The sequence below is a fragment of the Typopeltis vanoorti genome, chromosome 9, assembly GCF_054136105.1.
Source record: "Typopeltis vanoorti isolate ZY-2024b chromosome 9, IOZ_Tvanoo_1.0, whole genome shotgun sequence".
NCBI lineage: Eukaryota > Metazoa > Arthropoda > Arachnida > Uropygi > Thelyphonidae > Typopeltis > Typopeltis vanoorti.
In genome coordinates this window covers 46,952,817-46,969,034 of record NC_143557.1, presented here as the reverse complement: position 1 = coordinate 46,969,034, position 16,218 = coordinate 46,952,817, and the positions used below count along the sequence as shown (strand labels likewise).

Here is a 16,218-nt window from a genome sequence, read left to right as displayed (position 1 = left end):
ATATAGAGTACCTTGTTCCTGTAAACTTGTCTACTTCGGACAAACAGGCAGGTCAGCATCCATCCAGTTAGAAGAAAACAGCTCTTACATCTGCAAACACGATTATGGTCAATCTGGCCTTGCAGACCATGTTTTAGATACAGCCCATAGGATCTCCTGGGAAAAAACTACCATGCTCCACCATAGTAAATTCAAAAAAGAAAGACTATTCTTTGAATCTGCATCTGCACTCAGGAATCAACCTAATTTAAACAAATACGGTTGCATTAAACTTCCCAAAATTTGGGAAACTTTAATTATCAGAGATCCCTCTTTACATCGCAGGCCACCTGCAAATGCCCATAGAGGGTGCACCACCTAGATAAGACTTTAGTTTCACTTCATATTGTATTTGTGTGTGTGTGTGTTGTTACAAAAAGTTTTTGTAATCCCCGGAGATGTCTCTGTGACAGAGAAGAAATATTGGAAGTATTAAAATTAGTTTCAATCCTTTCTCAGTGCTGTTAATATTCCATTAAACCTCTAACATGAATTCTTCACAGCACAAGACTCAACACACATATGAGTAGATGATGTTTTCTCTATTTGGCCCAGACACAGACTCCTTCCTCAGTCACCTCAATAGTCTAAATCCAAAAATACAGTTTACAATGGAAAAGGAAAATAACAATAGTTTATCCTTCCTAAACACCTTGATGACATGTCTTCCAAATGGTAACCTGTCCTTCACTGAATGTAAAAAACCGACTCACACAGGCAGATACATTCACAAACACTTCCACCACCACCACCACCCCCTCTCAACAATTTCGTATCGTTAAAACTCTAACTAATAGAGCCTATAATCTTTGTCCCAGTGGAACTTCTCTTTCAACAGAACTGAATCATATACATAACACCTTCCAATCCAATGGATACAGTGCTTACAGAATTAAAAAAAATAACCAGTTCTTCCCCCATTCCACAGCCATCCCTTCAGAAGAATTTCAGAAATGCCATCAACATCCCCTATATTTGGGGCACATCAGAAAAAACAGCCAGGTCCTTAAAACATGCAACCTCTAAATACATTTTAAGCTCCACCAGAAACTTGTTACCTTTAACCTTTCTACCAAAGATCAGCTCCCTCCTCTCCCAGTGCCTGAAGTATACATCCTGCTCCTGCAAGTTGGCTTACTTCGAAAACAGACAGGTAGAGCAGCCACTATCCATTTAGATGAACACAAAACTTATATCTGCAATCACGACTATGGTCAATCTGGCTTTGCAAACCATGTATTGGATACAACACACAGGATCTTCTGGAAGAAAACCACCATGCTCCACCATAATAAATCTAAAAAGGAAAGACTGTTTTTGGGATATGCAGCGACACTCCGAAATCGACCTAATTTAAACAAATACGGATGCATAAAACTTCCCAAAATTTCGCAAACAATAATTGTCAGATGTCCCAGTTTATATCCTAGGCCGCCTACCAATGCCCATTGAGGGTGCACTACCTAGATAGAACTTTATAGTCACCTACATATTTCATTAGTATTGTATTGTCTTTGTGTGTGTTACAAGTGTTATTTGTACTCCCTGAAGATGTCTCAGCAACTGAGATGAAATATTGGAAGCATTAAAATTAGTTTTTAATCCTTTCCTAGTGCTGTCAATACTCCATTAAACATCCAACATGATGTCTACCCAGCCTTAACACATGAACTTGATGTCAGGTATCTTGAGAAAGTATAGTTCAGTGAGAGTTCAGAAACTAGAATGTTTAGGGGAAATACAGGTGAGCATGGGTCCAGGAAAGTTAGAAGTTAATAAGTGGGAGAGCGATTATATGATCCTAAACGTACCACCCCAGGTTCTTAACTTTAGTGGACTAAGCAACAAAAAGTATAAGGGAAGTTGCAAGATGTAGGAGTTATTGCAGTCTATGCATACAAATACCAGAAGTATTTGAAACAAGAGTGAGGAGTTTTTGAATGGAAGGAGGAATGGTCACAGGTGGAAAAGGAAATGAAATTTATACAGCTGCTAAGAGATAATTACTTGAGGCAGAAAGTAATAGAGGGGACACAAGGTTTAAGAGTGCTGGATCTGATCACAGCATTAGAGAACTTAACACTAACTAATTTAAATATGCTGCCTCTGCTTGGAGAAACTGATATGTGTTCTTGACCTGTGAGATGACCTGACATTAAGAATTTTCGGTTAAGAAGGAATATATATGGAATCACAAAGCAGGTGATTATAAAAAGCTGAGGAATCAGCTTTCACAGTGCCAAAGCAAGAAGAGATGTTGGTGCATCGGAGTGGTCAAGAGGTATTTGAAGAAAGCGGTATCAGAACATATACCCAGAGTCAGAGGATAAATCAGACTGGAGTTAGATGGATGAATAGCATCATGAAGCAAATGGTGAAGAAAAAAAAAAAGTTGTGTAGGAAATATAAAGAAAAAGGTGATCAGCATGCCCATGTGCAGTACAAGGCACAGGCAAGAAGGGTGACCTGTATGGTAAAGACCAAAGTTAATTAGGAAATTAAATCCTAAAGAGTTCTTTCACTATATGGAAAGTAAAAGGAAGAATGACTATGGAAGGATGACTAAAAATTGCTGATGGTAACAGAACCAAACCAAATAGCTGAGTTACTGAGTGAGCATTTGATGGGAGAACAGAGGTTGAAGAAATGGAAGTGCTTAAAATATTGCAGAAACTTAATGAAAACAGAGCCATGTGATTTGATGGCATATCAGCCTGTGTGCATTATGAGAATGTGCAAATTATCATCTCTGACCACGTGGTTTATTTTAAGACTCAGTAGTGGGAAAGTGCATGGAGTGGAAAGAGGTCAAAATAGTCCCACTGCATAAAGGAGACTCCAAGACAGAAGTAACAAATAATAGGCCAATCGCCATCTCAGGAATGGGGGTTGCGTTATTAGAGAAATTGATGAAAGACAAAATTCAGGACCGGGTGGATGTATGATACTCTATACGGGACAACATGGTTTTCTGAAGTAATTTGTAACTTGCAATTTATAAATGCAATTGTCCTTTATAATTTGCTTACTTTTTATTATAAAGTGACAATGGGCTTGGATAAGGGATATGGCTACTCTGTAATATTGCTAGACTTTGCAAAGGCATTTGACAAAATTTCATAGGACTCTGTTGCATAAACTGGAGCAAATGGGGATGGATAAGAATCTGGCGATTTGGATCAGAACAAGGGTGGGCAAACTGCACCTCATGGGCTACATGTGGCTCTTAGACATATAATGTGCAGCTCACCGAAATATGTTGGCTGAGATTTATTGCATCATAATTAATATACCAAGTAAATAAAAAAATTTTAAAGCTTTATAATTATATACCAGGTATAAACTGATAGTCCACTGGATTAAAGCATATGTTTAATGTTCATGGTGAGTAAATATATTTAAGAATTTAAATGGTGATTTTAATGCTAAATTTCATTCAGAGAGTAAAGAAATTTTGGATCAGTGATCACATGATTGGAGTGTGTGGCTGCGTTGCAGGCAGTGAAATTAGCGGAATGTTAGTGAGATACTTGCCACTGTAGAGTTTGGTTGCACTGCACATGTTGGAGCTCGCAGTTTCTTTTCATTTTAATTTTTTTTGAAGTGTCTGTGAAAATTTTGTGAAGGAAGATGGTGTCATCAAATTGTAAGAAGCAAACATATGAAGATGAAACTAGAAATTTTAACAAAGAGTGGAAGCTTTTGCTCGTACCAAACAACCATATTCAGATAGTGAATTTGCTAATAAGAATGTAGCTGAAGTTGTTGCAATGTTATATCCAAATAACACAAAACTTCAATGACTAATAGCACAAACACTAGCTTCACGCCCAGATCATTATCTCCCAGATCAGTGCTGATGTTGCAGGCAAAATGATTTAAAGAATTTTCTTGTATTCAGCTCAGCTCTTGACGAATCTACAGATATACAAGACAACCCACAATTGGTGGTATTTGTTTGTTATGTTTCCTCTGGTGTAACTGTGAAAGAAGAGATGTTGGACTTAGTGGCACTAAAAGAAACAACTTGCAGTGTTGACATTAAAGATGCACTTCACAGAGTCTTAGCAAATGCTGATATTCCACTGGATAAACGTCAGTGTTGCAACAAATGGAGGACCAGCAATGGTGGGGGAAAATGCAAGATTAATTGCACTTATGAAAAATGATCCAAGCTTTCCAGAGTTTCTTCCTTTCATTGTATTACTCATTCTGAACACCTGGCAGCCAGATACTTCCAATACGGAGATGTTATAAAATTGGTTGTTGATTTCATGTGCTTAAATGGAAAGACCCACTGACAGTTCCAAATTTTATTGAAGAACTGGAGCTTGAAGATAAACCCAGTGATGTCTCTTTCTACTGCAATGCAAGGTGGCTGTCAACCTGTAATGTCTTAAGTAGGTTTGGGGATCTGTTGGAGCCTATTATTACTTTTCTTGAAGAAATGAAAAGATTCTATCCTCAACTGGAAAATGATGAATGGATGCAAGATCTAATGAATCATCTACAAACTCTCAACTTGGCACTCTAGGGAAAGGATAAGATTGTTTCTGTTTTTACTCAGACAATTTCAGCTTTCAGAATAAAATAAGAGTTTGTCAAAAAAACTACAGTTACTTTCCCAGTCTCAAAAGGAGAGCAAATACATTTCCTGATATTGAAATAAAAAACCACAAACTGGAAGAATACAATGATAAATTACAAGGACTGCTTGATAATTTCCTACACAAGTTTGAGGACTTGCAGAAGCTGAAGCCTTGCTTTGCCTTTCTTATAAATCCATTCTGGTTGATGTGGTCAATGATGGTTGTCCAATTCTTGAACTTTTGGCTACAGAATCAACTGCAGTGGAAATGAAACTAATAGAATAATAGGTAGACCTGGGTCTAAAGATGACCATCCATAAATCCCAGTCTACAATTGAGTTCTGGAAGTGCAGAAATAAAATATCCTGAACTAAAGAAAACCAGTGTGCTACTCATCTCAATTTTCAGCACAACATACTGATGTGAATCACTGTACTGTGTAATGAAGTTTGTGAAGTTGAAGCATTGTGCAATCCTTACAAATCAATACCTGATGAAGCTAAGTTGTACAGCCTTGACATCATATCAGCCGAATTTTGAATGACTCACAGCAATGATGAAGACTCATAAGACCTCTACTAGAAGTAAACAGCTTGATAATTGTAGCAATGTCTGTGTCGTTCTTGTAGACAGGCTCATACATTGGTTAGACATACTTCTAATTTTTTTAGGAAATGACAACGTAAATTATATTATTAATTATAAAAACTTTAATTAACAACTACCTATATTTTGGCAATGTAACATTGCCAATCTTCAGGGATCACAAAACAACGATATGTCCATGCAGGCACTAACACTAAGCAAATGAGGCTGAAGAAAGGCAACTGAAGTCAGTCCTAGAGTCCTAAAGGTGTTGTCCCCTAGCAGGCTAAATTGGGTAGTCTTGATCGTCGGGCTGATGTTCTTAGAATGTAAGCTTCCCAAATTTGAGGCAGTCTCATGCACCCAAATTTGTTGAGGTTTGGGAAGTTTTTCAAATCTGAAGCTCATTCAAGGAATAATCTTTCATACTCGTACTGGCTGTAGTATAATACAGTGGCCTTCTTCCAGCGTATTCTGTGGTGGGTGTCCAATGCATAGTCAGCAAGTCCTAAGTAGCTGTATTGGTGAAACTGGATGTGTTCAGATATCCTGATATTTGCTGACTTGTCTGTTTGGCCATAGTAGGACAGTTTGCAACTACAAGGGACCTGGTATACTCCAGGCAGTGGATAAGAGATGGATAAGAGATACCAATTTCTTATGTGGTTTGTAACTAGTTGTGAGGTCATATTTTCTTAGGATTTTTGTTAGTTTATCTGATGTATCCTGGTTATATGGAATGGTGATAGATTTAGAGTAATCTTTTATGAAGGGGAAGGGAGGTCTTGGTTAGCTGGTTTTAATTTTTTTTTTTTGGATTTTTTTGAGGTTGCAGCCATTGGCTAAGAAGGTGTTAAGGATATGGTTAAGTTCAGTAATTAGGACATTGTTATCTGAAATGATTAATTTTGCCCTGTTATATAGGGTTTTTATAATCCCATATTGTTGGGGGGGGGGGGGGAATGGTGTGACTGCTGGTGAATGTTGGCACGTAATCAGAGTGCATGCACATATCACTGTTTTGTGATCCCTGAAGAATGGCAATGTAACATTGCCAAAATATAGGTAGTAATTAATTAAAGTTTTTATAATTAATAATATTATTTACATTGCCATTTCCTAAAAAATTAGAAGAATATCTGTATCATAAAAATATTATAAGACTAATTTTGTAAGATGGTATCTGATTAAAATATCCCTAATTTTGGTTTACATATTTTCCTCCATGTCTTGACAAAGATATTTATGACGACAAATAAATATTAAAAATATCTGTTTTTGTCCCTTTTAATTTTATTTCTGGCAGTCTCTTTTAATGTTAATGAAATGCAAATTTGCATATTTTTCTTAGATGTTTCTGTAATTCATTATCGTATTAAATGCACTCAATATAGTTAAAACAATAATCAGTCAGGATTTTGAAAACATTTGGTATATACAGGGTGTTCGGGATAAATTTGACATATTTATAATTAATTATATTTTTCCGTAAGTTACATGTATTAACACACACTTCTCTTCATTTAAAAGTTTGGACCCTTCTTCATTCATATACAAGATGTCAGAAAGGATGGATAGCTGGAACCCACCTGAATCATGGAAGAGAATAACTTGTATCATGATGATTCGTGCCCGCCATCAAAATAAGGATATTACGACTGCTGCCCAATGCTCCCTGAATACAGTAAAAACAATCAGGCATGAACTAGAGACTTGCAATGGTGACTACGAGGATGTAGCAAGAAGAAAGATCCCTAGCAGACGATCTGATTGCGTTCGTACAGCAGAATTCATCGCAAATCTGCAGGAACAGGTGTTGAAGAACCCTGGCATTGGAATTTGGGCTTTGTTCGTGGAGTTGCTAACTGTAGTCAAGCCCTGGATAACAAGGGTAGCCAATGGTAGGCCGTATGTATGGCAGCAGGATTCGGCCCCTTGCCACACCTCTGGGAAAAGTCAAAAATGGTTGTCTGAAAATTTCTACGACTTCACCAGTCCAAATGTTTGGCCTCCAAACTCCCCAGACCTTAACCCCATGGATTATTTTGTATGGGGCGCAGTTGAAAAAGACACCAATCGCACTTCCAGTAATACAAAAGCCCAGTTAATGGATAAAATTAAAACAGTTTTTGCGGCCCTTCCCAGGGAGACTGTAGCATCAGCTTGTTCGAGGTTCCGAAGCAGAATTGAAGCTGTGATCGATGCTAATGGTGGTTATTTTGAGTAAATCTTGTTGATAGTATTGTAATTAACTCTGCCTGTAATGTTTTTTTGTCAATTCATTAAATTTAATAGATACAAAGAAGATTTTCTTTTTCCTTACGAAACTGTCAAATTTATCCCGAACACCCTGTATATGTGTACTTTGTGATTTTTGAATCTAATAGAAATTAACAGTTTATAAACTACATACATGAATAAATATTATTATGTGTATGTATTTCTTAATATTTATATAAAATTTTTGTAACAAAATGAACATGCAAAAATTAAAACATGTAATATTTCTTCACATCTTGTAGCTCTCAAACTTCTATGTGTCTCTTACATAAAGCAAATTTGGCTATCCCTGGATTAGAGGGTGGCTGATGAACAGACATCAAAGAGTTGTTTATGGAGTTAAGTCCAGGAGAAGGCAAGCGACCAGCGGTGTACCATAGAGCTCAGTATTTGGTCGTTTGTTGTTTTGATAATTTGTGCATCAATGATACAGGAAAAATTAAAAATTAAAAATAGAGAAAAACAAAAATAATTATGAATAAATGCATAAACAAAAGAACTATCAAAGTTGAAAACCATGAAATAGAACAAGTTACCTCATATGTATATTTGGGAAACTGTTATCCTTTGAGGATTGCCAAAGAAAAGAGATTGAACAAAGAATTCACTTTGGATGGGTGGCTTATGGGAAAATGAGACATATTCAGAAGTGACATCCCTATGAGTCTAAAAAGGAAAGCTTTTGACCAGTGCATACTTCCTGTCCTAATATACAGGGGGAAAAACATGGATTTTAACAGAAGCCCTAAACAAAAAGCTGAGAACAACACATTGCATGGAGAGAAGTATGCTAAAAATTACATTAAGAGATAGGAAGAACCTGGATAAGATCTCAAACAAGTGTTATGGATATTGTAAAATACATTAAATATGTTAAATGGAGATGGGCTGGCCATATTGCCAGATGCAATGAAGGGAGATGGACTAGAAAAACAACAGAGTGGAGACCAATGGATGGATGGAGCAAGACAAAGAAGAAGACCGAGAAGAAGGTGGAGGGATGAACTGGAACAAATTGCAGAAGTGAGATGGATGGGAGAGGCAGAAAACTGGGTGGTCTGGAAAACCATGGGGGAGACTTTTGTCCAGCAGTGGATAGAACCAAAAGGTTGAAGAAGAAAATACAGGAAATGATTTTACAGGAAACATTCAGTTGTTTGCTTACGATGCTAAAATGGGAAGAGCAATGTTAAATGACGGTGATGTAGAGATCCTGCAGGGAGGCTTAAATAGACCAGCTGTACAGGCAAAGGCTGCCAGATTAATGTGGCCAAGCGTAAGATGATGCACTTTTGGAAGAGTTAACAAGATGAGTATTAGTTTTTTTTTCTTGAGGGGGAGTGAATGGGGTTGCCTTAGAGGTGGTTGTCAGTGCTTTGTCAGTGAATGAGTTTAAGAAGAGGTATTATAGAAGTATTAATGTGTGAAATCCATCTCCCATAATGAGTCTTCTGACTCCATGAAGATACCTGTATAATAATAAAAATAAACTGCATATTCTCATGCATGTTTAATTATCTGAACTATTTGAATAAAGAAAACAATTTTCGACCCAATTAGTTCAGATAATATATGTTCTACTGTATTTCCAAGGTTTTTGTATCACACAGCACTATATATAATAATGTCCTCTGCTTTTTCTTGTATTAAGTGGTGGATTTCAACCACTATTTAAAAGTGTGTCCTCACAGAGATCTCACACAGCCTGCCACAATTTTGAATTTTCTCTTTTAATATTTGCACTTTTTAACTTCAAGTACCTCAATGACACATTAAATAAGTCAACAAATATTAATACTTTATGATACTGGTCTCACTGGGTGAATGGGTAGTATTTCTGCTCTCTCCAGCCAGATGCTACAGGTTTAAGTTCCATCATGGAATGGATAAACATTTGTGAATGTCTTTGGAAGGGAGGAGGAGGAGGAGGATTTTGTTAACCAGTGATGGAAGGTTGATATGACTTAGTGTTTCCAACTTTTGTAACTTAGCTTTACAACCATTTTGTGAGTGGAATTTATATAATATGAAATATTTCTCAGCAGCATGTTTCTACTAAAGCATACTATTCCACTTTCTCATATACTTAATGGTACTAAATATACTTTGTACCAAAAACTTCCAAAACAGGCTGACTACCTTACCAGCAATAACAATGAAGTGACATGACAGCATTGGACACATCAGAAAGTGTTTTGATTATTATATCATCACTTTTAGTGGAATAATTAGCACTGCTGGAGAGATTGTTATTTGGGAGTAAGAAAGCAAGCTGGTCTAATGGCAGCATTCATACTATTCTATACATAGGTATGTATGGGAGAGAGGGAGGGAGGGAAGGAAGAGAGAGAGGAAAAAATCTGCAACTGGAAACTGAGAAAGATTTATCATAAATCTTGATATTTTGGCAAGCTGAAAGAATGCAAAAATACAATCATAAAATAAAGATGACTGATGGATGAGAATGATTAGAATTAAAAGAATGGCAGCTACATTTGTGAATTAAGTGTGCAGTGTTACTCAACTAAGAGTATTTTGTGCAATTTGACTGTTCAGCAGAAATTAACACTATTGCAGAAAAGAGTATTTGTCACAGTTCCTATGCTTTAAACTTGCCATTGTGGCAAGTATAAAGAATTCAATAAAAGCACAGAAGAAACTAGACATGTAGAAGGGCCAGGATGAACAGAATTCAAGCCAAGGTAGCTAAAGTTAATGAAGTTCATCGTGTTGCTCGGAGCATTCTGTGCAAGTGAACAGTGTTGTAGGAGAAAAGCCTACCCCTAGCCTGAGAGTGACTCAGTTTCAATCAAGAGAATATGTAAACAATGACTAAAATTAGAGACAAGCAAACTTTGTTAAAAAATTAATAATTACATATATTAATTAATTTAATTAATTAATAAATAAATAAAATATTAATAATTACATTCAACGTTTTTCAATTTGAAGAAAAATCATTTGAAATATGGAACGCACGCATGCATGCACACGCACATACCTCAGACAATTAATATATGGAGTCTCCAGCATAATAAATCTTGATGGCTTCACAGAAGTTCTTAATCTTGCATTTGTAAATCCTTCAGAAACAGTATCCCCAATAGGGGCATAAATATTGTCCCTGTTGAGTTCCACTGCAGGATCTACATCCTTAAAAAAAAAAAGATATTAAAATAATAAATAAATTTCAAGTTATCACTTTATTTTAGTGTTACTGAAGAAGGCCACTAATATTAAAAAAAAAAGAGAAAGAAAAAGATGGTCCTTGTTAGAGATCTAAATGACAAAGTACAAAATAATTAATTTTAATAATTAGTTTTAAAAAGAATCAATGGTAAGGAGAGAGAGAAGATAAAGATCATGAAGATAATAAATATCATCATCTACTAAAGAAAGAATACTGTAAAAGGAAATCAGAAATGATAAAGGTGACATAAAAACTGAAAATGATATTCTGAATGTCTGAAGTAATTACTTTGCCATGGAGAAGAAGTAATTACTCTGAAGTAATTACATTGAAAAGTTTGATTTAGTAATGTAATTACTAAATCAAACTTTTCAATGTTTGTCAATGTCCACATTCTTTTAATGTCCACAATTCTTTTCATTTCAATGTCCACAACTGGCTTTCCTCCTCCAGCTGTACAGACCTTGCAGGCAGAGATGCTGAAACCTTCACCATCGCTAATGACCTTACACAACTAGTGCCGATGCCAACCAGAATACCAGATAACTCAAACCACTCTCCAAATACCCTACATCTCTTCCTGGCCAATGATCCTTCCAAATACACTGTGAATGTAGAGGGCCCGCTAGGTAATTCTGACCACAACCTAGTGCTCATCTTCTTCCCCATGCAACAACGCTAACACAGCCAGAATAGTTTCGCATTATAACAGTGCCAAGTGAGACAGCCTCTGCAACTTCTATGCCGCATTCTCATGGTTAGACTATTGCTTCTGACCTTCCAACCGAAACACATGCACCGAACTCATAACCAAAGTAATCCTCACTGGCATGGAATCATACATTTCCCACAGTACTCTGACCTCCCATTCCCTAACTAAACCCTGGTTTTCCAAAAGATGCACCAAAGCTGTACAAATAAAAAAACAATATACCATAACTGGCTCAAATCAAGAACTCCATCCTCCTTTAGAGCTTATACCCAAGTCCAAAATAAATACAAAAAAAACAATCAATGCTTCCAAAACAGATTTCAAAAGAGCAAAAAGCAGGAAATTAGCAGCCTGTCCAAATGGCAGCTGAGCCTTTGGTCTCTCACCATAGCAATCGGTCGTAACTTCTGCCCAACACTATTCCCACCTCTATCATACCCAGATGGCTCCATTGCATCACCACCTACAGAAGAGGCCAATCTCCTGGCCTCACACTTTGCTTCCAATGCACACATAATTGACAATGGCAAATGTCTCCCAACCATTCCAGATGCCCAACATACAATGCCCACTATATCCTTTTGCCAGAAAGAGATCAGTAAAATACTGTCCAAATTAGACAGAAAACAATCTCCTGGCCCTGATGGCATTCCTCCAATTGTCCTGAAGGTTTGTGCACCAAAACTTACTCCTATCCTATGTCGCCTGTATATACTCTCTTACTCCACTGATATCTAATCCCACAGCCTGGAAATTGGCCTATATTCAACCCATTCCCAAGAAGGGCGACAAGTTATTGCCATCCAACTACTGCCCCATCTCGCTCACCTCAGTCCTATCTAAAGTAATGGAAAAAATCATCAATTCCCAACTCCTACACGACCTTGAAGTTACCTATCTAATAAATGACCACCGGTATGGATTTCTGTCACTGCCAATCAACAGGAGATCTGCTCACATGTCACCCATCTCTGGACTAATGCCATGGAGAAGTTTTGCGAATCTCAAGCAGTTGCACTTGATATCTCCAAGGTGTTTGATCGGATCTGACAAGGGCTTACTAAGCAAGCTGCCATTATTTGGTCTATCTCAAGACCTCTGTAGTTGGATTGCCAGCTTTCTGGACGCACACTATATGTGGTGGTGGATGGTTCCGGTTCCTTATCCTCTCACCATTCAACTAATGCCAGGGTTCCACAAGGTTCTGTCCTCTCATCAACTCTCTTCGTACTATATATCAATGACCTACTTCAGCTTACCTCCAACCCAATACACAGTTTTGCAGACGATAGCACATTGCGCTCCTCCCTTTCTTTTGATAAACCTTACTCCACACAACTCACCTCAACCTATAGAACAGCAACCATCACTGCCCTCAATTCAGACTGCTAAGCCATCCTCCAATGAGGTTCAGATAACCTAGTCAATTTCAATGCTAATAAAACCCAGTACTGTCTCTTTTTTCATAAAAAAAAAAAAAAAAAAAGAACCATTTTCTCCCAGTATTATTTTGACAACACCCAAATTTCCAGACAATCTGAGATTTCCACTTCTTGGAATTACCCGCTGAGATCAAGCCTCTCCTGGAATAAACGCTTAATAACCATTGCATCCTCAGCTTCTAAAAAACTAGGATTTCTCTTTTGCTCAAGACGTTACTTCACCCCTGAACAGCTGTTAACTTTATACAAATCATAAATCCACCCAACTATCAAAAACTGCTCTCACATATTGGGGTGGGCCCTCAAAAGCTCTCTCAAAATGCTCGACTCAATACAGAGGAGAGCAATCAGACATATTAATGACCCAGCTCTTAACAACTCACTCCCCCTACTTTTGGACAAACGGTCAGTCTACAGACTGTGTTTTCTACAAATATTTCCATGAAAATATTCATCTGAAATAACATCAATAATTCCTCCACTTAGTACTAAGCTCATTGGAACACGTGCAGCTGCTACTCAACACCCCTATACAGTGCACCTTGAAACCCACAGAACAAGTTTCTTCTTCTCCTTCATCCCTGCAATTGCTGTACTATGGAACAGTCTTCCGATTGTTATGTTTCCCTAAGGAATACAACATACAGTCATTCAAATCAAATGTGAAAGTACCTTCACAAATTCAAATCAAAAGTACAAGTACCTTCTTTCCCAACCCATACACCATACTAATGTACTATAGGTTGATCTACCAACCTCTCGTGTATGGGCTCAACAAAAAAAAAGAAACTAAATCAGTAAAATTATTATGGTGGAAAGTTAACTAAATAAACTCACACGAAGTAAGAAAAATTAGTCAAAACATTTAAACAGCTGTACAAAAGACAATATTCAAACCAATCTTAACTTATGAATCTGATTGCTGAAGCAGAATTAAAACAGTGATCAATGACTAGACACAGGAGAGGTGCAAGAAGAATTAGGTCAGTGAAGATGCCATTAATGGCAGAATCACAGTAAAAATGAATAATAGGAAATGTTTTTTTAAGAAAAACTTATGTCATGGGGTTTCTTTAATTCACATGAAAATGCAAGGAAATAAGTAAATAAATAATGTTTATTTACTTATTTCCTTGTGTTTTCATGTAAATTAAAGAAGTACATCAGAAAGGAATTGAACATAGTGTTTAGAAATGTTTTAGCAGTGCTGTTAATCTAAGCTGATTTGGTCACTTAAACAGAATGGGAGAGAAAAGTTAGCATAGCAGGTGTTTTAAGATAGGAAAAATACCCAGAGGAGACAAAGATCTTGGTGGAGTGATGTGGTTAGAAGTGCCTCAGAAGATCAAAATACAAGATATGACAATAATGCAATCCTTGCATATACATTAATTTGGAGAACAACTATTGATAGGAAGATTGTAAAATTATCATCATGTAGTACTATCACAGTATCCTGCATTCTCCTTCGGCCATATCACATCAGGAATTTGAAGATGAAGATTCAAGATATAAAATGTTTGGTGTTGCATAAAATTCTTATAACTAGGAGTTTCTTAGTGCAAATATGCATATAATCCCTGCCAAGCATTCAACTATGGCTATTCCTAAATTTTATTTTGCTCATTAATTTCAACATCAACTTATGCCTCTTATTCCCTTATAGGGAGCAGGCGATGGTGTTTCAGCCCTATCTAACTTTTGGAGACTGAGTAGGCAGTTCAATCTCCACCAGTAGCCAATCAGATACAGCTGCCACAAGAGCATCAATAATTATAATCGGCAACTGGAAAACAAGTGCTGCCATCTTGTGATCCCTAACCCTAATAGGATATGTTACTGTCTGAAATGGTGGGGGTTCTATGGTTAATTTTCTTGATTTTATAGGAAGAAAAACCCTAGTTTCAGGAGTAAAAACCAGCTTGCCCATGACAGAGATTGAATAATTCAGGAACCAGTCAAAGAAAATTTTAGAAAAAGTTCCTTATAGTCAGCGATTAGACTTGAACATAAGTCTATCTTCAGGTGATTAGTGTGGAGGATGCAAATTATTTTCATGAACCTTTTTTTTTTTATTGTTCCACTTGGCAGAGTTGCCTAATATGAAGACAAAACTTCTCTCAAAAATAAGCTTCCTTTAAAATAGTGGCTTCACAGGTTTTTATTTTAGAATTATTGTCCTGCTTGCAAACCACAAGTGCAGCCAGAACCATTTTTTGCTTTTCCAATTAAAACTTTTTTCACCATAAAATGGTGGGGAACAATAATGCTCTGATTGGACAGGAATGACATTTAAGTAAATTCCTAATTAAAAACTTTCTAATAGGTTCTAATAATCTTGTATTAATAATAAATAAAATGCATAACACAAAGAAATTTCAAACATAACTGTCTCCTTAGAAAACAAATGACATTACTGTTAGTCACTGTTATATTTTTCATTTGAAAAGAATAACCAATATGAGTGATGTCTTCTTGCTCATCATCACAAGCACATACCAAAATAAGGCATTTCGGCAATTAATTTCATTTTTTATTTTTACTTTAAGCAAAAAATATAACTAGAGCATGTCACATGATATCTACACTTCCCCCTTGGACATCAGATAAATCAGCAGGTTAAAATGATCAGGTGGAAAAAAAAGGAGGCATGAAAAACTAAGAATGCATTTTAAATCTACTTCAAGTAGCTACTCAGTTATAGATTGATTTCACATCATCATTAATAAAATATGGTAATTGAACCTGTGCTCTTTTTTTTTTTTTTTTTTTTTGGCTCTACAGCCCAAATAAATCACGTCATGGCATCCCAGATTTGTTACTGCCAAACCTGTCTGTCTAGGACCTTACTTCTCCTGTTTGGACATTGAAATATGATTTTGCTATATTCTATGGTATTCCTCCATCTTGTTCTTGGTTTTCCTCTTGGTCTTTTATAGAATTCTACTATTTATAGTCTTCTTAAGAATACTGTCAATTTCCATATGAAAAACTGTCCTGCCCACTGTAACTTTTTGAACTTGGTTATACTAGATATTGCAGCTTCTTTATAGAGTTGGCATAACTCCTCTAAATAGAGTTAAATGTTTCAGTCATCCATAAAACATTTAGGTGGATGAGGATTTTATAGCTATCAAACTTTAACAGAAAGCATTTTACAAGTATAATATAAATAAGATTATAGTTAACCTCATTTATTAAGAGTTTATCAATAATATATTTAAGAATTACAGATCCACTATACCGTTTGCTTTTGATAATTACACTTACTAAACATCTGTTAGCATGATTGCATAACAAAGTCAGCTTTCATACAACCATCCAATAGAAATAACTCCAATCAAAATAATAACTATTTATATTCATCAAAATAATGTATTT

General features: G+C 36.3%; 1 protein-coding gene across 1 annotated transcript in view; it reads right to left on the bottom strand.

Moving 5' to 3' along the window:
* The window catches only part of l(2)k05819 (transmembrane protein 94-like protein l(2)k05819), a 740,582-nt gene that overhangs the window by 717,154 nt on the left and 7,210 nt on the right, over positions 1-16,218 (bottom strand). Inside the window, exon 2 of the mRNA XM_090398052.1 lies at positions 10,495-10,646. Within this exon, the coding sequence (XP_090254178.1) occupies positions 10,495-10,646 (152 nt within the window). The remainder of the gene's footprint in view (positions 1-10,494; positions 10,647-16,218) is intronic.